The sequence below is a fragment of the Coenobita brevimanus genome, chromosome 39 (assembly GCF_032717465.1).
Source record: "Coenobita brevimanus isolate Jiangsu-jjx chromosome 39, ASM3271746v2, whole genome shotgun sequence".
Taxonomy (NCBI): domain Eukaryota; kingdom Metazoa; phylum Arthropoda; class Malacostraca; order Decapoda; family Coenobitidae; genus Coenobita; species Coenobita brevimanus.
The window spans coordinates 14,139,576-14,164,742 of record NC_136992.1 but is presented as its reverse complement, the minus strand read 5'-3'; the positions used below and the strand labels follow the sequence as shown (position 1 = coordinate 14,164,742).

The 25,167-nt window shown below is 43.1% G+C and overlaps 1 protein-coding gene across 1 annotated transcript in view; it reads left to right on the top strand.

Moving 5' to 3' along the window:
• LOC145396858 (scm-like with four MBT domains protein 2) overlaps nucleotides 1–19,483 on the top strand; it is a 196,851-nt gene extending 177,368 nt beyond the window's left edge. The window contains exons 9-11 of the mRNA XM_080270146.1: nucleotides 6,798–6,957; nucleotides 8,890–9,070; nucleotides 18,837–19,483. Coding sequence (XP_080126272.1) covers nucleotides 6,798–6,957; nucleotides 8,890–9,070; nucleotides 18,837–19,453 — 958 coding nt within the window. The 3' untranslated portion in view covers nucleotides 19,454–19,483. The remainder of the gene's footprint in view (nucleotides 1–6,797; nucleotides 6,958–8,889; nucleotides 9,071–18,836) is intronic.
• Nucleotides 19,484–25,167: the final 5,684 nt, after the last annotated feature.

The following is a 25,167-nucleotide window of genomic DNA, read 5'->3' as shown; positions in this document are numbered from 1 at the left end:
TAGAGTCACCCATAGGCAGAAGGAAGAGGAAAGAATGAAGGAAAGAAAGACAGAAGAGGGAGTGCAAAGTCACCTGTAGGTGGAAGGAAGAGGAAAGAATGAAGGAAATAAAGACAGAAGAAGGAAGGAAGAGAGGAGAGGGCAAACACCCAAAGCAGCACTCCATCAAGTGAGTGGATGGTGAGTGCCCCCACCTGCCTTATCAGATAACAAAATATTAAAGAGTGTGATGAGAAAATGCCTGCATGAATAGCCCAGCTCAGTGGCAGTTAGCAGGATAAGGCTTGGGCAGTTTAAGTGCATTTCTTACAATGTCTTAGATAAAAAATAAGGACAAGCTGATGATGGTTACAGTACCAGTGTCTTACTGCCTAAAATACATCAGGTGATTAACACTCGGGATGGTTTGGCCTTGTGGAGAAGATAGAGAAAGAAAGACTGACTTGGAGAATGTGTGTGTGAAAGAGGTGGAAGGGAGTGTGAGAAATGGGAGACTGAGAATAGATGGAGGAATGAGGAGGAGAGTTATATGAGAGAGGGGAATGTGACTTGGAGGGAAGTTAGCCTAGTGGCAGAGGACAGGATGGCATGGAGGCCATTGGTTTGGGGCCACCTCTGTACAGGATGAAGTCGTCTGGCAGTAGATAGGTAGATAATATTCCTGTCAGCGTATTCCTCTTACTACAGGACAGTTTAATTTAGCTTAAAGAAAGGCCAGTTGTATTGACGGGGTTTATAAATGCAATATCAAACCTTTGTAGTTTATAGTCTGTTTCTAGGCGATTAAAATCATCAGGTACTAGCAAGAGTAAAATGTAAAAGATATCCCTTGCCCCAGTGCTGTAATTGATGGTAACTCCTTCAACCCAAGGACACTTTTTTCTCTCTTTCTCTCTAGGTCAAAACAGTATTATTCAGATTACCAGACTTTTTGAACTGTGGGATTTAACCTGTAGATTGCTCAATTACCTTTTTTAATCCCACCCCATGGTGTGCAAAAAAAAATTAAACATCCAGGGCATCATTTGGTGGTGGTGGGGGGGGGAATCTCCATCTTTGCATAAGGCCATGCATAAGTTTACATAGGGGAGTAGTGAAAAAATGAATTAAAAAAACAAAAATTTTGTTTTTGTTTATTATAAACTTGAAGATAAACATCCAGGGCATCATGTGGTGAAAAGAAAATCTCTCTCTCTCTCTCTGTCTGCGTAACGCCTTTGGTAAGTTTGCGTTGGGATGGAGTAGTTAATAGTGATGCACGGCCAGCACAGCTTGTGCAGTGGCTCCCATTGTGATGCTACCCAGCCTGAGCTGTGCCTCCCAGTCCCCCGGGTTAAATATGAAGCTATCCATGGAGTTGCACTGAACAAACCATAATTGATAAACTAAGAGAATGGTGGTTAAATGATGGGTTTTTGGGGAGGCGGAGTAGGTCCCTCCGCAAAGCATCATCATTCATTCATTCATTTTTGAAGACTCCAACATGCTTGGATGCATCGGCCTTGGTCACCTAGTGGTGGCTTTCCATGCTGCTTGATCTCTGGTAGCTTCCTTATTCAGTCCCTTATCCCTGAGGTCACACTCAGTGACCTTGTCCGAGGTCTTTTTCGGTCTACCTTTCGCAACCCTACCCCCAGTATTAACGCTTCTCACCTTCTGCACCCAAGTATCATCCCCCATCATCTCCACTTGCCCAAACCACCTCAATCTACCTCTCCTCATCACAACACCAATACACTCCAATCCCGTCCTACCCCTCAGCTCTTTCATAAACCTAGCCCCCCCGAGGCCTCACATTCAGGGATGCACTGCACTTCCACCTAATCATTTTCATTTCTGTATGTTTGAGCCTGTGAATATCCTCTTCCTATATTGCCCAAGTCTTACTACCATACAGCATTACACTCGTAACATATGCTGCATACAAAGATCCCTTAGCATGATGGGAGACCCCTGTCAGTGTCAAAAGAGGTAATAGCATCCTGAACTTCTTCCAACCACTTCTCACTCTGGCCACAGAGCTAGCTCCAGCCCCACCTTCAGCACATAACATGTCTCCCAAATAACAAAACTCTTCACTACACTCAAGAGACTCACCAGCAAGTTCAATTCTTTCACGCCTGATAATCTCCACCTGCTTTCTCCGACACACTGCACATATGAAATCAGCATTATCTCGCAGTCTACCTCTAATACCACTACATCTCTTATGCACCCACTTATCACAGACACTGCACAAGATGGACTTACTTCCTGTGCCCTTGTGGCAAATCACACATGGCCACTATCCCTCATCTTTGACAGAACTGCCACCAGCCCTAGAGACCATCACTTTTATTTTATCTGCATTTACTCGTAAGCCCTTGTGCCCCATATCATCATCATAAAATAATATGAGATGCTCTTTGGAGGAACTCCGAAGGCACCTTGTATCTAAAATTCATTATTATTTGCTCCATTATTTCATAACTTGGTAAGAATAAATAAATAAATAAATAGTGGGAGAAACATACTGCTCCTTTGAACTGATGGATCTCTGCACCACTATGGTTTGGGCATGTGGAGAGGATGGGGGATGATAACTGGGTGCAGAAAGTGAGAAGTGTTAATGTTAGGGGTGGGGTAGCAAGAGGTAGACCGAAAAAGACCTTGAATGAGGTCATTAAGTGTGACCTCAGGGACAAGAGACTAATAGGAAAGCTGCCAGAGATTGAGCAACGTGGAGAGCTGCCTTTAGGTGACCAAGGCCGACGCATGCAAGCATGTTGGAGCCTTCCAAAACAATTATCTCAGTTTAAATTTTGGTATGTTCAATGTTATTTCATGGAGCTCCTTATGCAGTATATAACCTGCATTTATTGACCCCTTCACTGCTAGGTTTCATTCACAAAAAGAAAGACTTTTTAAACTAAAAGAATTAATTATAGCCTTTATTTACCCTTCATTGCCAGGAGGTGTTTCCAGTCTGAATGAAATTGTCAATAGACTTCAAGAATAAACCAAAAAAGAAAAGAGCACCAGATTGAAAGGGTAAAAAAAGAAATTGCTTGGGTGATTTTGGGGAGGCACCAGAATTCCAGGTTGATAGGCTGGAGCAGGATTAGGGAGGGGGATGTATTGAACTGGCCTGACCAAATGCCTAAGTGCCATATTATACAGTCTGTAACCTGTACAGTTGTAGTAGATCCTTCTTGTCATCCTTTTATTTAATAACTTTTATTTATTTATTTTTTTTTCTTTAGAGAAGATGAACAGAGGGAGAAAAAACAAGTTAAATAAAAATAATAATCCATACACCAGATTACAGGTCCCCTCGATTCATAAAAAATCTGTAACAGTTGGACCTGAACTGCTGTAGGATGAAATTTGAGGGGCAACTATTTGGGGAAAGCGAGTTCCAAGGAAAAGCAGTTCAGAGAATAAAAGAATTTTGATAGGCTGAAGTTCTGCAATATGGCATTGTGACAGTCCAGTCATGAATGCTACCAGATGCCCTTGTAGCACGGGAGAAGGCGTGGAGGGGTAGCACAGTGGATGCAACTTTGAGCATTGCCATAAAAGTGACTGTAAAATAATGCAAGTGAGGCAGCATTCCTTTGTACTTGTAGGAATGTTAGTTCATTAGTAACTGCAGGGTTATTAATTATTCTTATAGCTTTGTTCTGAGGTTTTGTGCAGTTGCTTATTTGTTTGTTTATTTATTTATTTTTTGTTAAGTCCACTGTACCTTATACTGCAATTTAAAGTCCCATTATTGCATGTAAAACTGATTTGCTAGTTTCCCCCAATTTTCAGCTCCAGGTGTATAAAAATGTTTCAGTATTTTACAGCGCAGCTTGACTTACAACAAGCACTGCCATGTTCATTTCAACTTCAGCTCTTCTTTTAAAATCCTAGTACAGTACTGTATTTTGTGGGTTGTGGTGGAGAAACACTTTAGACCCCTACAGAAATCTCCACTTAGTCTGTTAGATGTTATGAAAAACACTGAACAAGCAAGACAAGGTACTAGTCGAGTTACTTTCATGAAAAACTAAATGGATAATGATCAATCATATATCGAACATAGGGATAGTTGTATGATGAAAAATGGTGTTTCATAGGGGATTATACAAGCAAAGCTGGAGACTGTATATCCATAAAAGGGTGCTAAAATGTTAAGTTGTGTGAGTGAATGATTGCATTATGGTAGATTGTATAGGGGGGTTTGAGTGTATATTGTAGAGTATACAGTAGCCATTTCTCATTTTAAGTTTCCTTTTTTATGTTGTATTAGTGAAGAAAGCTTGAGAGAAGGACTATAAGGTCTTTGAGGCATTTATGGGTTTGGAAAAAGCATGCAACAAAGTAGACAGAGAGAGATTGTGGGAGATTCTGCACATGTACGGTGTAGATGGTAAGCTGCTAGGTGTCATCAAGAGTTTTTATAATGGTAGTGAGGCATATGTAAAGGTAAATGGGCATCTAAGTGAATGGTTCACAATCATTGTGGACATGCGGCAAGGTTATGTGATGTCCCCGTGGTTGTTCAATACTGTATATATAAATGGATGTGGTGATGAGAGATGTTAAAACACAAGTAATGGAGGGAGGGATGGCATTGGTAATGAACGGTGATGGATGGAATATCTCAAATTTGTTGTATGCCGATGATGCAGTGCTACTTGCAAATACCAGACAAGAGCTTGGTAGACTAGTGCAGAGTCTTGTAGATGTCTGTGAGCAATATGCCTTGAGAGCAAATGTAGAAAAGAGTAAAGTGATGGCTATTGAGAGAGAAGGTGACTCCCAGTGTGATGTTACAGTGATTGGAGAGAGACTGGAATTAGTGAGAGAGTTCAAATACATGGATACAGTGATAGAAATGAGAGGAAAATGTGCAAAAGAAGTGGAAAGTAGAGTGACACAAGGAAGGAAAGTATTGTTTTTTTTTTTTTTTTTTTTTTTTTTTTTTTTTACGTGTCCGACTCTGGGCAAAGGCTCAAGGCCTATTTCTTGGGGGCAGTGGCCCATCCCAAGGCCCAGTAGTCCTCCTACACCTCCACATGTGCTATGAAAGCCTTGATAAGAAACAGAAGCTTGAGTGTTGCAGCTGTGTGAGGCTTACGTGAAGGAGTGTTAGTGCCAGCTTAACATACTGATGGATGTGAGACTATGGTGTGGCATGAAAATGAGAAGTCAAGAGTAAGAGCAGTGGAGATGGGACTGCTGAGGAATGTATGTGAAGTCCAGAGAGTGGATAGGATATGGAATAATGTGATTCATGAAAGATGCAGAGTGAGGAAGTCTGTGGACACCAGAATCAAAGAGAGTGTACTGAGATGGTATGGTTATGTGGATTGAATGGATGGCAGTAGAGTGGTGAAAAGGCATATCTGAGTGAATTTAAAGGAGGAAAGAGGTGAGGTAGGCCAAGAAGGTGGAGGGATTTGGTGGATGAGTGTGTGAGGAAAAGAGGTATGGTACTTGGTGAGTAGGGACTGACAAGAGATCGAGCTGATTTGATGAATTTTGTGCAGAGAAGCACATGCCCAGGGATTTGGCACTCTTTTTTAATGTGAGAGCATTCGGATTGGCTCTACCAGATAAGTACACTTAATCCTCATAAATCGCGTGTTCATAAATCACGGATTCGTAAATCACGGCTAGGTGGCCGTCAGACTGCCGGCAACCTTAAATCACTGTTAAGTCACGAAAATCGCTGATCTAGGCACCCAAGTGGGCCCTTTCAGAGGAGAACCGTAAACCGCAGCATTCAAACTGAAAATCGTGACCCAACAACCAATCACCGCGCATCCCTGGTGGCATATGTGCATACTAATGCCGCCATGTTGTTGTTGTTCTTGTCCCACCAGTCCGCACACTACAGACCGTCACCGTGGAGTACGAGAGTTACCTGCCTTTTTTGTGCAACTTCCCCCCGCCTCCTACCTGCCATGGCCCCTCCCGACCCCTCAATGAAGTGCTCTAAGCAGTATGGCATCAAGAAGCTGCCGCAGTTGTCATACAGTCAACGTTTGGAGCTCATGTGTTGTGTTGAGAGGGGAGAGAAGTTTTCAAAGCTGGTGAAAGAGTTTGGGAAGAACAAGTGCTGAGATGTTCTAAGTTCTTCCCAACACCACCCCACTCCATTCACTTAAGCAATTTTGTCATAGGATTACGGTGAGATCCCTTATTACATGCACTGAATATTCCTAAATTTGTATGATTGTGTTTGATGGTGCCTAGATGGGTGTAGGTAGGGTGCTGTGGGGCGAGTTGGCCAAAGTCCAGACCCAAATTAATTTTTCATATAAGAGTTATTATTCATAAATCACGGAATTCATAAATCATGGCAGTGGTCCAGACCCAAATTGCTGCGATTTACGAGGATTGACTGTATATGCGAAGCTGCAGAACGTGGTGAAAGTTTTTAGCCTATCAGATGGAGCCAGGACTTCGAGGGCTTGATTGATGAGTGAATGAAAGCATTGCCCATTGAACTGGACAAACTTTGGCCATCTGGACATTGCTACTCCTCACCCTGCCGTTGGGTGGGAAAGGAGGTCCGGATGATGATGATGGTGATGATGATTTTTAAGTCCACCATAAATTGTTGAAAAATTGCCTATTGAAGTTCAACACTTACCTCCAAAGCTGATTTGTCAGGTAACCCCAGTTTACAGAACAACTTATGGGGAAAAAATTGATATTTTAGAGCACCTCTATGACTTATAACTAGAACCTCCTGTATTTCAGCATTAATTGCAATACTGTGTGTTTTAATATTGAGTTACCTTTGTGGTCATTGTTCACAGATTCAAGAGGTATAACTACACTGCTAATATAGCAATAGCCACAACAGCCAGTGATGTGAGTGAGTTTCTTTACAATATCTGTGGAACCCTTCAGTGCTGCCCCAACCTCTGGTCAACAGTGCCATCGGGAGAGAATTGTCCTCTCCTCTGTACTGCTCAGGTCATTATCACTACAGTTTTAGTATACTAACATACAGTATTATCACTACAGTTTTAGTATACTAACATACAGTATTATCACTACAGTTTTAGTATACTAACATACAGTATTGTCATCTCGGTTTACTGTACTGTGCCTCCTTTTGTCTTCACACTCGCCGACAAATGTTCCCCTTTCACCATCCAGTCTTTATCAGTTCTCACCATATGACTGTACCAGCTAAGCACACTCCAGTTAACCCTAATATCAACATACTTACCCAATCTGTTTCACAAATCACATTGTTTTATATACTATGTACAAAATGTGTTCAGTCCACATGTCTCCATAATCCTATTTCTACTGCTCTTACTCCTGATGTCTGTTCTCATACCATTTCAGATGTTAATATGAGCACTGTTTTACCCTCATACAATCTTCTTTCTGCCTTTATATTAAGACCTGTGCTTAGTGTCAAGGCCTTTATATCACCAACCACTTTTCCTCTTTAAGTCACTACACTCTCCACTTTCTTTGCACCATTTCTTCTGTTATCTGTTACTGTGCTGTAGTACTTATGATAAACTGAATTATTATTTCGTGTCTCCATCCATCAGCACGTTAAACTGAAAGTCACCATTTCTCCCAAGAACCATCAGTTTCATTTTTTCATTCAGTCATTCTTTCATTTTTTCATTCAGCCATTCTTTCATTTTTTCATTCAGCCATTCATTCATTATCTAATTCAGTGTTGCCCCATGAGGAGTGTAGGAGCCCAGGGCTAGCCAAGTTGGTCCTGACATTTAAGATGAGAGTGACCAGCCACACTCATCCCTGAGTGGCATTATGTGAGCAGTAAACCTCAACCACTCCTTGAATATGAGCCGACACAGGCTGAATCCAGTTGGAGTGCCTTAATTACCCACTAAACCACCTGGCACCACAGTTTGGTCATGTGGTAAATGGTTTGCTTGTGTACGGGAAATCATTTGGCTTGTCACTCAGTGTAGAGTCACCCGTAGACAGAAGGAAGAGGAAAGAATGAGGGAAAGAACAACATAAGAGGAAGGTAGGAAAGACGGAAGGAAGAGAGGAATGGGCAGCCACCTGAGAGCAGCACTACATCGAGTGAGTGGATGGTGAGTGCCCCCATCTACCACCAGCTTTCATTTACTCTTATTTAAAAACTTTACTTTCAGTGCACGCTACTCACAGACATTCACAAAGCCCATAACCAAGTTTCAGAGATCCTTTTTGCCATAGCAAGCACTCCAGCTGCATCAGCATGCATCAGGTCATAGGTGCTCCACCCTTCGTTATTAATCACGATACCTACCCCTCTTTCTGCAATTTGAGTTTTAACTTTTCTATTAACCTTTTCTTATGCAGATTATATACAATACTCACTGCGACACTGATACTGAACCACTCACTCAGACATTCATCTCTTCATACAGATTTTTCACTCTAGACGATTTACCTTAACCTGGTCCAGGTTTTCGTTCATTTGAAGTGTATATCATGCAGTTCAAAGACAGAAAAAGACAATACTACAGTTCCACATCCTTTCCGTAACACTTCTTCATGACAAGCATCATATTCCAGTGATAATCTATTGCTTCAACTCTGCAATCAAGATGGAGAGATCAGAATTTTAGGGCAGTTTAGAGTAAAAAGAGTATGATATAAAAACTCTACAACTTTCAGTTTTTTCTCACTATCTACAAATTTTTAATCTCATCTTAGGAGAGATATTTAGAACTGATGTGCTTAGATTTAGTTTTCATTAATCTGTTAAACATGAGGGGCCTTTCCCATTGAATAAAATCATATGTAAAAAGCAGGAACAAACTACAAAAAGACATCACTAGTTGGAAGAGATTTGGTGAGGACACTAGTGTACTGCAGTACATATTTTCCATAGATAATTCATGGCAGTTTCTGCACAATTAGATGGGCCTACAAGGAACTCAGTCAACGGGTGTTCGAGGGCGAGGCAGGATCTCACTTAACAGGGGAATTCGTGGTGTGTCAGGGTCAGCCAGGATCATTCATCGCCGCAAGAGAGGTGGTCGCAAACGTCTCTTTGTCCCCATCAAGGCAAATCGCCTCATGCAGACAAAAACTCTAACAGGTATGAAAGAAGTACCATACAGTATATCCATTCATCATTGAGTTCATTTTTGCTCCATCAACAGTGTAAGCAGAATTATACTTTTACACCCATACCCTGATTTATGGCAGCGTTGTGTACCAGTGGGAGTGTTTGGTCAGTGAGCATGTTGGATATCAAAGCAATTTTTCCCATAAGATACTGAAGAAATGCCAGAGATGCATTCCAGGCCCAAACCCAAACTCTCATATACCTTATTCAGTCAATAGAGACTGATACAGAAACACCATAGGCAATGTTAGTAACCTTATAAACAATAATGTACTATTGTTAAAAAAATGGGACAGCAAACATCACATGCAAGAAGGTGAGGCGGTGAGAGGGCAACTGAGAGGCAGCGAGCTACGTGGGGGGTGGGGAAGGGCAGGGGAATAGGGACGAGGGAGACAAGCAGGGGTGGGGGAGGGGGAGGGGATAGGGAGAGAACCATGCAGGGGTGGGGGAGGGTGGGGAGGGAGACAAGTGGGGGTGAGGGAGGGAGGGGAAAGGGAAGGGCAGGGGGATGGGGAGGGAGATGAGTAGGAATGGGGGAGGGTGGGGGGACAGGGAGGGAGATAAAAAAGCCAAAGTTCCCTACTACCCCCTATCTCCACCCTGTCTCCCTCACTCTCTCTCTCTCTTTCTCTCTCTTTCTCGTTATGGCAATTTATTGATGACAAACAAAAAGCCTATGTACCAAAAGAACATTTTCCTGCTAGGCTGTTCCCAGGGAGTGTGGAGCCGCTCAGCTGTAGGCATGGCGGTGGTTTGGACGTGTACATTTCAAACCTAGGGAGTGGCGGGATGTTGGACTAGCCAGGTGACGGCAGTTCAGATTGTTCAGATTGTGGGAATGTTCCTCTTTTCTTTTGTTCGATCTTAGCGAATTGTTGGTTATCGATGCATCGGAAATCGGTGTGTGGGTTTTTATGGAAGGGTTGGTTATTGAGAAGATACCACACAATAGTTTAGACTGACTGGGCCTAAGATATAAATAGAGATATAGCCAGTATGTATATATACATGTATACATTACAGTACCCTTCAGTTATTCGACGTAATAGAGCCAAAGGCATATCCGGGTAGTGGCAGTGTCTAGATAATGAACAATATCACCCCTACTATACCCAAACCCTGCCTTTACCTAACCTATTTGTACAGTACCTCTGCTTACATTGACAGTGTTTTCTGGTCATTCAGGCATATTTAGACATAAAAACACTCGTAGAAATATCGAAAATTATTTTTAACATCAAGAAAACCATGCCGAAAAAACACTGAAAACCAAAAAACACCCTTCCTATAACTACTGTATGTACAGTACCCATTCTAATTTTAGCAGTGTTTTCTGGTCATTCTGCGATATTTAGACATCAAAACTCACATGAATATCCAAAGTAATGCTAAACACCAAGAAAACTATAAAAAAAAAAAAAAAATGAAAACCAAAACACACCTTACTTATACACTACTGAATGTACAGTACCCCTCCTAATTTTGGCACTGTTTTCAGGTCAGTCTGCCATATTTAGACATTAAAACACACATAGGATTATCCGTATTAATGCCAAACATCAGGGAAACAATGCATAAACAACAAACATCCAAAAACCTCAGGACGGTTGGAAAATTAGTTATCTGACACCAGTGATAGCTGCTCCTGGGCCACAGAAAAATTCCATGGTCAAATATGCCACTGGATATTGGTTAAGTTGGTGTAAATGGTATATTATCATCTTTGCCGGTGTTTATACTATAAGATAAGCTAATACAGACACAGAAAACTGTTGAGTAAAAGTATAGAAATGCAATGAGAATAAATAATGTTCAAGAGTAAAACTTACCTTCATGACTTCCCACCATCCCAGTGCAAAATTTTGTCAGCAGCTTCCAAGAGTTAAGCACATGTCGAGATACAGAATTTCATGAGCTTTCTTGTGATCACTCCAGAAGTTCGATACAACCAATAGTATTTGAATAAATCACAAAAGACTTTAAAATTCACGATTCAGTGCTATCAGCTCGAAGGAGGGGAGGGAATGAGGGTGAGGGGGGGGAGCCAGGAAGGTATGGTGGAGGGATGGGAGGAGGGGAGAGGAGGGGAGAAGCGAGGCTGTGGGCAGGATTTTCACCCCTCTGTCACGATGGGTTTTACTTAACCAATTGCATCGTTAATCTGAGGTATACCTGTACTGTATATATATATATATATATATATATATATATATATATATATATATACAGTAGAACCTCTCTCATTCGGACTATATGGGGGGAAGGGTTGTCCGAATTAGCAGATTGTCCGGACCATCAGGGTAATCTCCAGTTCATACCAAAAACTATCTAAATATGGTATGTTTGTTAATTATTAACATATGTTGCATATGTCAACCCTATGTAACTGCAAAAGATGAAAGGATACTAAAATAACCAAACTAATCATGTACGATAGTTTTGTATTGCATAATTTACAGGTAAGGCCATGACAAGAAACTAGCCTACATTTTAAATTGTAGTAAGTGACTAAGGCCCGTGCAGGCAAAAAAATAAATTATTTAGCTAACTGTAATATTTGGAATAAAAATAAAACTTATGTAGGCAAAAAATACATTGTCATCTTTGGCATATTGATAATGCCCATATGGGCAAGAAGCTAATGTTTGATGTACAAGTAAAGCACATTTAAGTACAAAAAATAACCTACAGTAGTCATTAAACACTGCAGAATATTCTGACCCATTTTTGTGTAAGCAAACTCCTCCTTTTAACACCTTTATTCATTGCAGAAGCTACACTTGCATTAAGGGGCATGGTAAGGAGGATTAACTTTTGAAATACAGCGTAAAAATATTAGTGGTTGGTGAACTAGTTGATGGAACGAATGCTAGTGTGTGTTTAAACAGGCACCCATGTTGAGACCTAGCGTGATCCGAGACTAAACGAATGACGATCACTTTCCGCGCCGATACTGAATATGACTTTAGAATTACTTTCAACATATTTTTGGAGTTTATTATTTTTAAATTTTGTCCGAATTAACAGAAGTCCGGATTAAAGGGGTCCGGACCAAAAGGTTCTACTGTATATAAGTAGAACCTCTTTGATCTGGACCCCTTTAATCCGGACTTCTGTTAATTCGGACAAAATTTAAAAATAATAAGCTCCAAAAATATGTTGAAAGTAATTCTAAAGTCATTTTCGGTATCAGCGCGGAAAGCGATCGTCATTCGTTTAGTCTCGGATAACGCTAGGTCGCAACATGGGCGCCTGTTTAAACACACGCTAGCATTCGTTCCATCAACTAGTTCACCAACCATTTATATTTTTACACTGTATTTCAAAAGTTAATCCTCCTTACCATGCCCCTTAATGCAAGTGTAGCTTCTGCAATGAATAAAGGTGTTAAAAGGAGGAGTTTGCTTACACAAAAATGGGTCAGAATATTCTGCAGTGTTTAGTGATTACTGTAGGTTATTTTTTGTACTTAAATGTGCTTTACTTGTACATCAAACATTAGCTTCTTGCCCATATGGGCGTTATCAATATGCCAAAGATAACAATGTATTTTTTGCCTACATAAGTTTTATTTTTATTCCAAATATTACAGTTAGCTAAATAATTTATTTTTTTGCCTACACGGGCCTTAGTCACTTACTACAATTTAAAATGTAGGCTAGTTTCTTGTCATGGCCTTACCTGTAAATTATGCAATACAAAACTGTCGTACATGATTAGCTTGGTTATTTTAGTATCCTTTCATCTTTTGCAGTTACTTAAGGTTGACGTATGCCACATATGTTATTAATTAACAAACATACCATATGTAGATAGTTTTTGGTATGAACTGGAGATTACCCTGATGGTCCGGACAATCTGCTAATTCGGACAACCCTTCCCCCCATATAGTCCGAATGAGAGAGGTTCTACTGTATATATATATATGTATATATATATATATATATATATATATATATATTAATATTATATACATACACAGTAAGACCTCACTATAATGGACTAATTGGGGCCCAAACCATTCCGAAAAATACAAAATTCCGATAAAAGCGACATCCGGACTTCCCCCTGCTACGAGTAATCCGGACTTTTTCTGAAATATCAGACATTAGTCCGGATTGCATGAACAGATTTTAAACTGTTTTGACTACCATTGTGGTACTGTATTGTATTATAACTTCACTGCATTAATCAGATGGCATAATATATATAATAATATTGTACTATACACTAATAAACATGTCTTTTATTTACCTTATTGTGGTGAACATAGCTGAAGTGGTCAGGCAGTCCACACTGCATCTGGCATTATCGGTCTTTTTCCGATATATAGGAATTTAGTCTGGTAGCTCCAAGAGTCCGATAAAAGCGAATTCCGGACTATTGAAGTCCGTTATATTGAGGTTTTGCCGTATAGTAATCCTTCAATTATCTGAACGCTTTGTGTCTGGTCATGCTTCATATGCGGATGCTAGGCCTTGGCTCTGTTAGGTCTGTATCTGGATTTATTTGTCCATACCCATACATAAAATTTCCGGCATCAGCAGCTGGCCGGCATACAAAGCCAGAAAAGTCTGTTGGGTGGCTCACCTGTCTCTCTGTCCATGCGTGGGTAATAGACTGTAACCCACAAGCAGAGCGAACAAGGCTATCTGGCTCCCTACCAAATGGTCAAAGTCCCTCAGCCCCTCTGATCGCCAGTAACAAACTGGCAGCGCACGAGGAAAACAGATCATAACCCACAAGCTGAGCGAAAATGGCCGTCAGACTCCAAACCAAATGGTCAAAGTCACCCCCAACCCCCGATCACTCATAACATGCCGGCAGTATGCGAGGAATAAAGATCTTAGCCCATAAGCTGAGCGAAAATGGCTGTCAGGCTCCCAACCGAGTGGTCAAAGTCCCCCGGCTGCCTAGATTAGTCAGAAACTCCCGGCCACGCACAGCCATCCGCTTCCTTACCAAATGATCACAGTCACATTGACGTCTGGATTACTCAGCCACTCCTTAGGCCCATGGTGTACCGGGCCCAATGTTTCCGCCATTTTGCAACATTTGCCTGGGTGAGCAAAAAGGACCCTTTTGCTCGGAGGTCAGTGTGCTGCTTTTTGCTTGCATGCTCATAGCCAAGCATGGAGAGAGAAATGGCAACTCCATACGCTCCCCAGCGATACCACCTCTTAGTTTCCGCCTTTGTCTCTCCGCACGTGGATGTGCTTGGCCGAGGTAGAACAAAGGCAGCTTCCATTGTTGTGTTTGTTGTGGTGCCCTACCTTCTGCAATCCTCAGTCTTCCTCTGTGGTGTTCTTGTGTGTGTGATAATGGTCCCACCACCAGCCAAGAAATGCAAGAGGAGGGTTTTGACTCAGGAGAAGAAGCGTGAGATATTGGGCAAGGTTGACACGGGCTGGCAAACTTCATGCATTCTGCGTGAATATGACTTGGCCCGTTCAACCTTGTTTGATATCAAGAAATCACAGGACAAGCTGACTCAGTATGGGCAGGACCACGGCAATACCACTCGCAAAGGTGACCAGGAGGTGATGTTCCTGCCCTGCCACGTCAGCATCAAATAGTTGACTTTGCTTTGGTTCCGCCAGCAACAAGGCGTGGGCGTGCTTGTACATGGGACTGAGTTGAAGGCTGCAGCTGAGAAGTTTGCACACCTGCACAATATGCACAACTTCAAGGCATCCGAGGGTTGGCTCCTTTGGTTCAAACTTCTGCATGGACTCACTGGCTGTAAGACACATGGCGAGGCTTTGGATGCGGAAGTGGACGATATTGAGCCATTTCGCCAGAAAATGCATCTCCTGATCGAGAAGGAGGCCCTTGTTCTCGGTCAAGTGTACATTGCTGACGAAAGTGGCCTGTTCTACTGCTTGTTGCCCACCAACACTCTGGCAGAAGAGATGGAGAAGAGTATGACTGGTCGAAAGTTGTCCAAACACTGTGTCTCAGTGTTGTGCTGTGCCAATGCTAACGGGATGCACCACCTCAAGTCCGTCGTTGTTGGACGTGCAAAACAGCGACGTTCGCTCAGTGGGTTGATGGATAGCCTGCCCGTCGGGTGGTACCACTCTATGAAGTCATGGTTTAACACAAAGATCATCAGAGATTGTTTCCACAGACACTCTGTCAAGGAGGTTATCATTATCAAACTGAGGAACTTGGTATCCCATGTGGCCAGGTGAAGGCTCTCCTGATTCTCGACAGTGCCCCTGCCCATGCATTGGAGAAGGATTCGGTTGCTGATGACAGCCATATTAGATGCATATTTCTGCCACCTAATACGATTGCTCCCATTCAGCCAGAGAACCACGGTGTTATCATGGCAGCCAGGAGACTGTACCATCGGAGGTTCCTCGATGCAGTGATGGTGGTGCTTGAAGACGAAGAAGGGGTTGGCACATGTGGGGAGTCTGCGCTGTGCAAATGGGCCAGTGCTTTGAAGGAAGTCTCCATCAAAACCTTGGAAAGTGGTTGGTCTCATCTCCTGCAGGGATGCGAGGCCATGCACAGCTTTGATGGACTTGACGTGGACGATTTCCACCTTCGGTTTCAAAATGCAGGCGAGGATGTAGGTGTTGATGACGTGAGGGATTGATTGGATGACAATGATGGCGATCCAGGTTATCAGACATTGTCTGATGAGAACGCTGCTGCTGTCTCTGCAGGGCCAACAGTGTAAAGCGATGAGGATGGACCTTGACTCTGGCCACCCTGCCACTCCATCACTCTCTTGTCTTGGTGCGCTATGGGCCGGCATTGAGTAGGTTCTTGTATATGGCGAGCACCCTCATTGCGACACTCAAGCTGGCGATGGATTTGCGGGCAATCAGGGACGTTATCCTCCAACAGAATCGTTGCACCTATTGTCAAACGAAGATTGACTCCTTCTTCAAGCCTGCCACCCCCATAAGTGCCAGCCCCATTTCACCACCACCACCCTTGACCCCAGTCTTCACTCTTGGACCCACACCCAAGCACAATGACAGCCGTTGAGTCAGAGTTAGCCGTGATCTTGCGGCTGTCTTCAGAGAGTCCTGAGGTGAGTAGGGCTCCATCACCTCGCCACATGTCCCCGCTCATTGGCCAGCCTCAACAGATGGAGGAGGAGTTCTTTTGATCTTTGCTAAATGGCCGTGCTAGCCACTAGACCCCATGGGATATCTGCAGACCCGCTGAAGCCTTGTGGGTTACGATGCCTGTCTGCCATTCATTGTGTGGTAAGTATTGTACTGTATTTTTTTTTTAGTACTTTTTGTTGCTTGTGCATTGTTTTCTTAGTGTTTAGGATATTATTGCATATTGCGAAAGTGTGTTTTGATGTCTAAAAACAGCCGAAAGACCTCAGAACACTGCCAAAATTAGAAGGGATACTGTGCATATAGGTAGGGTTTTTGTTTTTTTGTTGTTGTTTATGCATTGCTTTCTTAGTGTTTAGGATTATATTGCATATTGCAATGTGTATTTTGATGTATAAAAACAGTCAAAAGACCACAGAACTCTGCCAAAATTAGGAGGGGTACTGTGCACATATTTGGGTACAGGGTGAGGTATACGTAGGTTATGGGTACAGTCTAGAATATTGCACTGTATCCAAACTTTGTCCCTATCCAGATATTCCTTTGGCTCTATTGTGTTGGATAATTGAGGAATTACTGTATATATATAAAATGGTGTGGACGGAAGAGTGCAGGAAGGGATGAGGAGGGGGAAGGGAAGAAAGGGGAGGAGAAGTTGGGGAGAAGTGGAGTCAAGAGATAACCTCATTAAGTATAATGTCAGTTCTGTTTTAACCCTTTTAGTCATGTTGTACTGGTATGTTTTACCGACTTGTGACTGTTTCACAGTGATTTTATTCAGCGTGGATAGATTTTCTGAATTGTAGGGGTCGGCTATAACCATCACTCGTGCCATACACTATGATAGGTCTTTCTTGAATATAAAGTCATCTGGAGGTAGTTAGAAAACAGTTTATCTTCTTAATAAAATGACTAACTATTCTATGACCAGGCAGTTAAAATTAGTTTGATAGAGCCCCTTTATCGCTGTTAGTGTGAAAGGCTTTTCCCATGCTAGATAAGAGTGTCAGAAAGTACCAAGAATAAACTAATTAATTGCAGCACATCATTATAGTTGTTGTTGATCATCCCCAGTCTGTTTGACTGAGCAGACCCATCAACTGCAGACAAGCAACTGCCCAGCAGGGCTGTCTTGTGCAGTGAACTGATGTTCCATTGTGGTATACAATGCCTCGTGACAGTGAGATGCAGGGAAAAGTGTGAAGGATTGTTTTCTGGATGGACTTCGCATTTGCGTCTCTCCACCCACTTAGCAAGGGCTCCATAGCAGGCTTCACTTCACCCAGTTGTCTTGTTATATGGTTACCACCCAGCATTGTAAATGGTTGCCAGGATTACAGAAACCATTATGCACATCACTAAATGCAGAGCCACCTGAAATGGAAAGAAGAGCAATAAAAAGAGGCAGGAAAGAAAGGAAGGAGTATGAAGAGAGGAGGGCAGACAGAGAGATAGAATGATATAGGTGAGGAAGAAGTAGGCAGCGGTGCCTAAAGCGAGTGGATGGTGATAGCCACCACATACCACCACTTCATGATAGTAAAGGACTGTACTAAAAAAAAATAGGAGGGGGGGGATAATAACAGGGCCAAGTGACTTATGAATACTGTATATGAATAACCAAACCTCAGGCCTCTGTGCTGTTAATCAGGCAATTAAGAATTAGCTGATGAACAGAGGAGTATAAATGCAGTATGTAAGAAAGACAAGAAAGGGTTTTTGTACACTAAGTTCTTGCAATAAATCACTTTTTATGTTCATTTTTGCTGTCAAGTCCAAATGAAAGAAAAACTGCCCATTACAGTTTCATTGCTGCTTGTAAAGCTCATTTCTCAACCTCCCCCAGTTTTCAGTACAAATTTATTGAAAAAGTTGTAATCCATCATTTTTCACAGGTTTTAGGGAGTAGACACACCTGTGAATTTTGAAGTTTTGGGAATAATGAAACCTGTCACAAAAGGCTCCTCACAGCCATAGTTTGACTACATGATTGCACACAAACTGTTCATACAGTAGTTCTGTAGAACATCACCAGACATTAGAGTCTACGTGTTTAAAGGCTGTGGGTGGTGTAGTGGTAGGTGGTGGTGACCATCATCCACTCACTTGATGTAGTGCTGCCTACTTCTTCCTTAGCCTTTATCATTCTTTTTCTGTGCCTGCCCTTCTCTCTTCCTATTTCTCCCATCTTTCCTGTCACTACTTAATGCTTTTCTTTCCGTTACAGGTGGCTTTACATTGAGTGACAAGCCAAAGGATTTCCTGTAAGCCAAGAAACCATTTACAACGCTGGGTGGTAACCATATAACCAAACCATACGAGCTCCCTACGTGTCAAGTCGGTTGTTGGAGGGTTAGTGCCCCTCCCTGTAAAACAAATAACTCAGAGTCAAATGGCCACCCCGTATGGGATTATAGCGTCTGGCAATAGATAGATAGATAGATTCAGATGATTTCACAAAAATTTTTATATCATCCGCAAATACATCTTAAACTAGTATATTTTGATACAGTTTACAAACCCAGCAAAAGTGAAAATGCAAGTAATGAGGGATGACTGTAGTGATATTTTGTAACTCATACCTAACTTGCTGTGAGAACAGCCACAGGTATGAGTACAGTACTTACATAAAAACTTTCTTTCAGCTTCACCTGATGATGTGATTGAGGATTTAGATGAGGAAGATGATGGTGAGCTTGATGATGGAGATGAGGAAGATGTGAGTGGGTCTGATGAGGGTGACACCAGTTCCCGCAGCTCTCGACCCACCAGCCCCTGCCTTGACCGTCGCCGCAAGCCCTTCCCTCGCTTCGATATGCAGGCTAGGAGTATGAAGCTGCCAGAAGATGCCTCACAGATCAAGATGAGACATACTAAGAAGAGATTTGATCTTCATGAAGGGGGCCCAAGTGGACCTGGTTACCGAGAAGAGCCTTTTGAGCGCAGAGAACACATGAAAAGGAACAGAAGGAATTATTATTCTGACACCAACTGTGGTCTGGAGCCAGCCACAGTTACATCAGATCCACTGGACTGGACAGTTCATGATGTTGAGCAATACGTGGCTGGACAACCCGCTATATCACACCATGCTGTTAAGCTTAGGGAACAGGAGGTGGATGGACGGGCTTTCTTACTACTTAATTTGCCAACATTAGTCCAGCACCTTGGCCTGCCACACAGTTCAGCTGTGGCTCTTGCGCAACATATATGTAGGGTAAAGCTTGCACACTTTCTCTTTTTTTACAGAGCTGAGGCATAATTGTTGTCTAATAATCATACTATGAAGTTATAATAACGATGTTAGTATTGTACTTTAATTACGAAGTTGATGTACAGATAAAAATTTGTATGTGAGAACCAAAATAATTTGTTTTTTATCCACATTTAGCATCTTACGTTTGTTAGCTTTTCTTGTCAAATTACGTTATTGTTGAAATTTTTTGTTATAGGCTACAGCTGTCAACATGGGACTTGTGGATGCAGGTAATGGGGAATATGGTGATATACTAATTGCAGTATACCCTTAAAATTTGTGGATTTTAAAAATTTGTGATTGAGACATTGAAGAGGAGCCTACACTTGGTGGCACTGTGACCCTAGGAGGAACAGCCATGGCATCCACTTGGGAGCCAAACCTCCTCCTACTTTCCTGCACCTTGTCATGGGAAGGGCCCTGGTGAGGCACTGTCTACAAGGGGGTGCTGGTTTCCTGCACAGTGTAAGTACTGTGCTGTACCTTTATGGTGTAAGTACTGTGCTGTACCTTTAGGGTGTAAGTACTGTGCTGTACCTTTAGGATGGCCCTGTCTCTCTACAATAAGGGATTGCTAGTTCCCTAGACAATGTCCATACCTTTAGGATGGCCCTGTCTGTTTACCACAAGGGTGTGCCAGTTTTTTGCTTAGTGTACTGTACTTGCAGGATGGTTTCATCAGTTTAGTACAAGAGGGAGCCAGTTCCTTGTGCAGTCTCAGTACTGTACTGTACGTGTAGGACAGCTCCAGAGAAGTAGTTGTTTACCTGTAGTCTGCAGGTCTGGTCAGCCAGATAAACCAGGGTTAAGCAGCAACAAAAGTATGTGCAGGTTTACAGCTGCCAATTTTCATCTGTTGTCAGGTGCCTTATTCCTGGAAGGGGTGGCCACTCCATCCACACTACCCTTCCTCTCACCTCCCCGCTTATACATAGTACTTCTCCATTCCATCATTCTTCATCCTTGATCTCCCCCTCCCTTTTTCCCCTCCATATCACTCCCATATACTCACATACAGTAGTAGCTTCTCATTCTCCATTCTTTCCACATGGCTGATGTTTGTAATGTGAGAGTGTTTGCTGCTGGCCAGTAGACATCTCCACACTAGAGACCCTATATCTTTCTATAGGGTCTCTACTCCACAATAGCACATGCTTGCACCATCCCAAAGCACTGGCTGCAGTAAATACCTGTAGTGTGATGGAGAGACAGTAATTTTGGCTACCAGCATGAGTAAGAAGTTGAGTTATAGATTGTGTGAGGTTCATTGGACAACCTGACCACTCTAAGGTGCCTTCATGCTGCCCTGGCAAGCACCTGTTGCATTACCTCAGTTCTCTGGTAGACACCTAACCAAGGCTATTACATCATTTCATACCACAAAATAATTAGAATTTAAGTCAGAAAATGTTCGTACATACTGTATTGCACTGTATTAGAAAAAAATGCCATCGATAGGATGGAAGTTGTGGAAGCATTGAAGAAAGTCAAAATGGGGAAAGCCCCAGGAACTGATGGAGTGTGTGGTGAAATGCTGAAGCATGGGGGAGAGATAGTGGGAGAATAGATGTGGAGATTGGCTTGGGAGGTAGGTAGAGTCCCGAAGGATTGGAAGTCAAGTATAATTATTCCCTTGTACAAAGGAAAAAGGGAAAAAGAAGTGTGTGTGGTAATCATAGGGACATTTGTCTTTTTAGTGTAACAGGAAAAACATAGGGCATAATACTAATTGACAGAGTTAGAGAAATAACAGAGAAATTAGTTGAAGAAGAACAGGGAGGTTTTAGGAAGGGAAAAGGTTGCATAGATCTGATTATCATTCTTAGTTCATTAGTGGAGATGTTTCTAAAGAAATGAAAGAAGTTATTTGTGGCCTTCATGTATTTGGAGAAAGCATATGACAGGGTAGATAGTCAAGGAATGTGGAAAGTATTAAGAATGTACGAGTATGGAGTAAATTGGAAGTTGCTGAATGCAGTGAAGAGTATGTATGAAGGTACAAAGGCTGCAATGTGTATGAACAGTGAACTAAGTGAATTTTTCAAATTGAAGGTTGGATTGAAACAGGTATATGTCATGTCTCCATGGTTGTTCAGCCTGTATATGGATTGGGTTATAGAAAAAGATTGAAGTAGGTCAGTGGATGTTGGCATGGCCCTAATGAGAGAGGGCAGTGTTTGGAAACTCCCTGTAGGTCAGTGGATGTTGGCGTGGCCCTAATGAGAGAGGGCAGTGTTTGGAAACTCCCTGTACTGTTGTTTGCAGATGATACTATGTTGTTAACTGAAGACATAGGGCAGCTGCAAGGCTTGATGAATGAGTTTGGGAGAGTGTGTAAGAAACGAAATCTAAAGGAGACTTTAGGGAAGAGTAAAGTTATGGTCTTTGCAAGATATGAAATCTCTGAATGTGCAATGAGCCTGGATGAGGAGGAAGTGGAAAATGTGAGTGTGTTTAAGTACTTGGGTAGTGTGATGAGTAAGGATGGGAGTTTAGAGGGTGATGTACTTGAAAGGGTACAACAAGGAAGAAAGGTTGTTGGTTTTTTGAAAGCAGTGATAAGAAACAAGGAAGTGAGCATGGAAATAAAAAGTTGCTGCATGACAGTGTTGTGATACCAACTCTAACATATGGAAGTGAAGCTTGGACATTGTTGGAGGGACACAAGTCAAGACTGAGAGCAGTGGAAATGAGTTATTAGAGAGGAGCATGTGGAATCACATGGAGAGTGAGACTGACAACTGAGGAAGTGAAGGAGCGTTGTGGTGGGTGTGGGCGTGGATGTGATAGAAAGCATTAGGAGAAATATCCTGAGGTGGTTTGGCCATACGGAGAGGATGGAGAGCAAGAGACTGACGAGGAGAGTGTATGTGAGTGAGGTGGAGGGGGGGAGAGGGAGGATGAGGCCTACAATGAGATGGAGTGGAGAGGTATATGAGAAAGGGGGGTGTTAGCTGGGAGCAGGGCAGTGAAATGGCGGGGGACAGGGCGACATGGAGGCGATTTATTTGTGGCCATCCCTTATGGGATTAAGGCATCTGGCAATAGATAGAGAGACTACTAGGGTGACCACAAAGGTGATGGTGGGGGTCAGCGGACAATGCACACAATATCTCTGGCTGGCTACTGTGAAGAATATACATGCTATAGTGGCGATGATCTCATTCCACTGCAGTTCACAGCTAGACACCAACTCATCTCCAAAGACACTTTTATTTTCCCCTCATTTCTTATCACACACAGTTTCATTGCTCATGATAAATGTAAGTACTGTAATTATGGTCCATACTTGTTCTAATACATTGTGAATGAGAAGCAGTAATTCTGATTACTAGCTGGAGTTGTTGTTGTTGTTGTTTTTCTTGCAAACTGGACTACACACACGTTTCTGCATGGCTGATGCCAGATGTTTGTGTGCTAACACAACTGTTGCCTGATGTCAAACCACATCACCTCAGCTACATACACATCCTCAGTATAGTTGATTTGTGTCACCTGAAAATGATCCATAACCCCTTTCAACTCACTTGATACCCAAGAGTTTTCAGATTGGAGAGTTGATTTAACTGGTAACCAAGAAGACTCATTCTTATCTCATAACTAAGGGTCATTGAGTTTCATACAAATGCATTTTAGTAATTTAGTTGAGAGTAGTCCAGTTCCATCAGGTGAAAACAAACTGACTATAGCAACTTCCATCGTGGATTGCTTTTTCACTTCTCTTCGTATCAGAGATTATGCATTGGGTTGATCAGTAAGTGAGGGTGGGAGGGTGGGTGGATAAGTAAGGGTATAGGTGGGGGGATAAGTGAGGATGTAGCTGAATGGGTAAGTGAGGGTTTAGGTGGGTGGGTAAGTGAGGGTTTAGGTGGGTGGGTGGATAAGCGATGGTGTAAGTGAGTGGGTGGGTGGGTGAGGGTGTAGGTGGGTGGGTGGGAGGGTGGGTTGATGGGTGGTTGAGGGTGTAGGTTGGTTGGTGGGTGGGTGGGTGAGGATGTAGGTGGGTGGGTATGGGTGTGAGTGGGTTGATGGGTGAGTGAAGGTGTAGGTGGGTGGATGGGTGATTGAGGGTTTAGGTGGGTGAAGGTGTAGGTGAGTGGGTGGGTGAGAATGTAAGTGGATGGGTGGATCAGTCAGGGAGTAGGTGGGTGGGTGGTTAAGTGAGTCTAGGTGAATGTGTAGGTAAGTAGGGGTGTGAGTGGGTAGGTAACAAGGTGTAGTGAGTGAGTTGGTAAGTAAGGGTGCAGGTGAGTGGGTGGGTAAGTGAGGGTGTAGGTGAGTGGGTGGGTATGTGAGGGTGTAGGTGAGTGGGTGGGTATGTGAGGGTCTGGGTGAGTGGCTAGGTAAGTGGGGGTGTAGGTGAGTGGGTGGGTAAGTGAGGGTCTGGATGGGTAGGTGGATGAGGGTGCAGGTGAGTAAGTAGGTAAGAGTGATGTGTGGGTGTGTTAGGGTGTAGGTGGACGTATGAAGGTGAATATGGGTGGATGAAGGTGAAGGTATTGGTGGATGGGTGAGGGAGTAGGTGGATGAAGATGCAGGCAGATGGGTGAGGGTGTAGGTGGATGAGTATGTAGGTGGATGGGTGGATGAGGCTGTAGGTGGATGAGTGAGAGGAGGTGGATGGGCGAGGGTGTTGGCGGATGAATGTTGGTGGGTGAGTGAGGGTGTAGGTGGATCGGTGAGGATGTAGGTGGATGGGTGGACGAGGGTGTAGGTGTATGGGTGGATGAGGGTGTAGGTGGATGGGTGAGGGTGCAGACGGATGGGTGAGGGTTAATCCTGTCCCTGTTGTAGAAACCCGTATACATCTTCTTAGGAGGAGGCTTTCGGATACCGCCAGCTTCAAAACAGTATTAGGTGGCATTGCTAGAATCATAGATTAAGTGAGAAAATGGCGGTTTTCAAAATAGCCGCTACCATGGTCTTTGAGGACTATAAAAGCTTACAATTTCTGATAGAAATGTAGTACTTAGAAGACTATAATGGGGTTTTCAGGCAAGGCCGACACGATGGTGCCTATAGGAAATCAATATGACCTTGCGTAGTACCCGAAATCCAAGATGGCTGCCATCCGGACCCTCTCCAAACAAAAATGTCGTCTATATTTTGAAAGAAACATCGCGACTGTTTGATTTTTATGCTAATTATGAGGTTTGCAGGCACTGCCGACACGATAGTACCTTTAGTGATTCGATATCACTACATCTGATACCCAAAATTAAAGATGGCCACAAATAAGTAATGGAAACGTAAGTAAAATGTGCGTTCCCGCAGCCGGACCCCCCACCCCTCTATGGAACCGCAGCCCCACTCCCATCCCAGGAGGACACCACAGTGGGCCAGGTGAATGCGACACTGGCTCAGAGCGAGACGGGCTCAGGTGCGCCCCTACCTTGTGTCCCTATTCCCCTCAACCTGCCCAACCACGAAGTCGCAGGAATGCGAAACTACTTCTCGGCTGGACCAGCCCTCGTCAGGATCAGGGTGGGACTGCTTCAGATACAGTCCCAGGCAGCGCTGCGGTAACGGCCACTGTATATACCGGGTAGGGAATGGCCACCGTACGTCCCTCAGCTACTTCCCATTGGGCAGACAGACCCACGGCGACAGCCACTGTACATGCCGGGGAGGGAACGGAAACTGCACGCCCCTCATCTGCCTCTTCCTCCTTCAGGAGCAGCCCTGCGGCGACAGCCACTGTACGTGCCGGGGAAGGAATG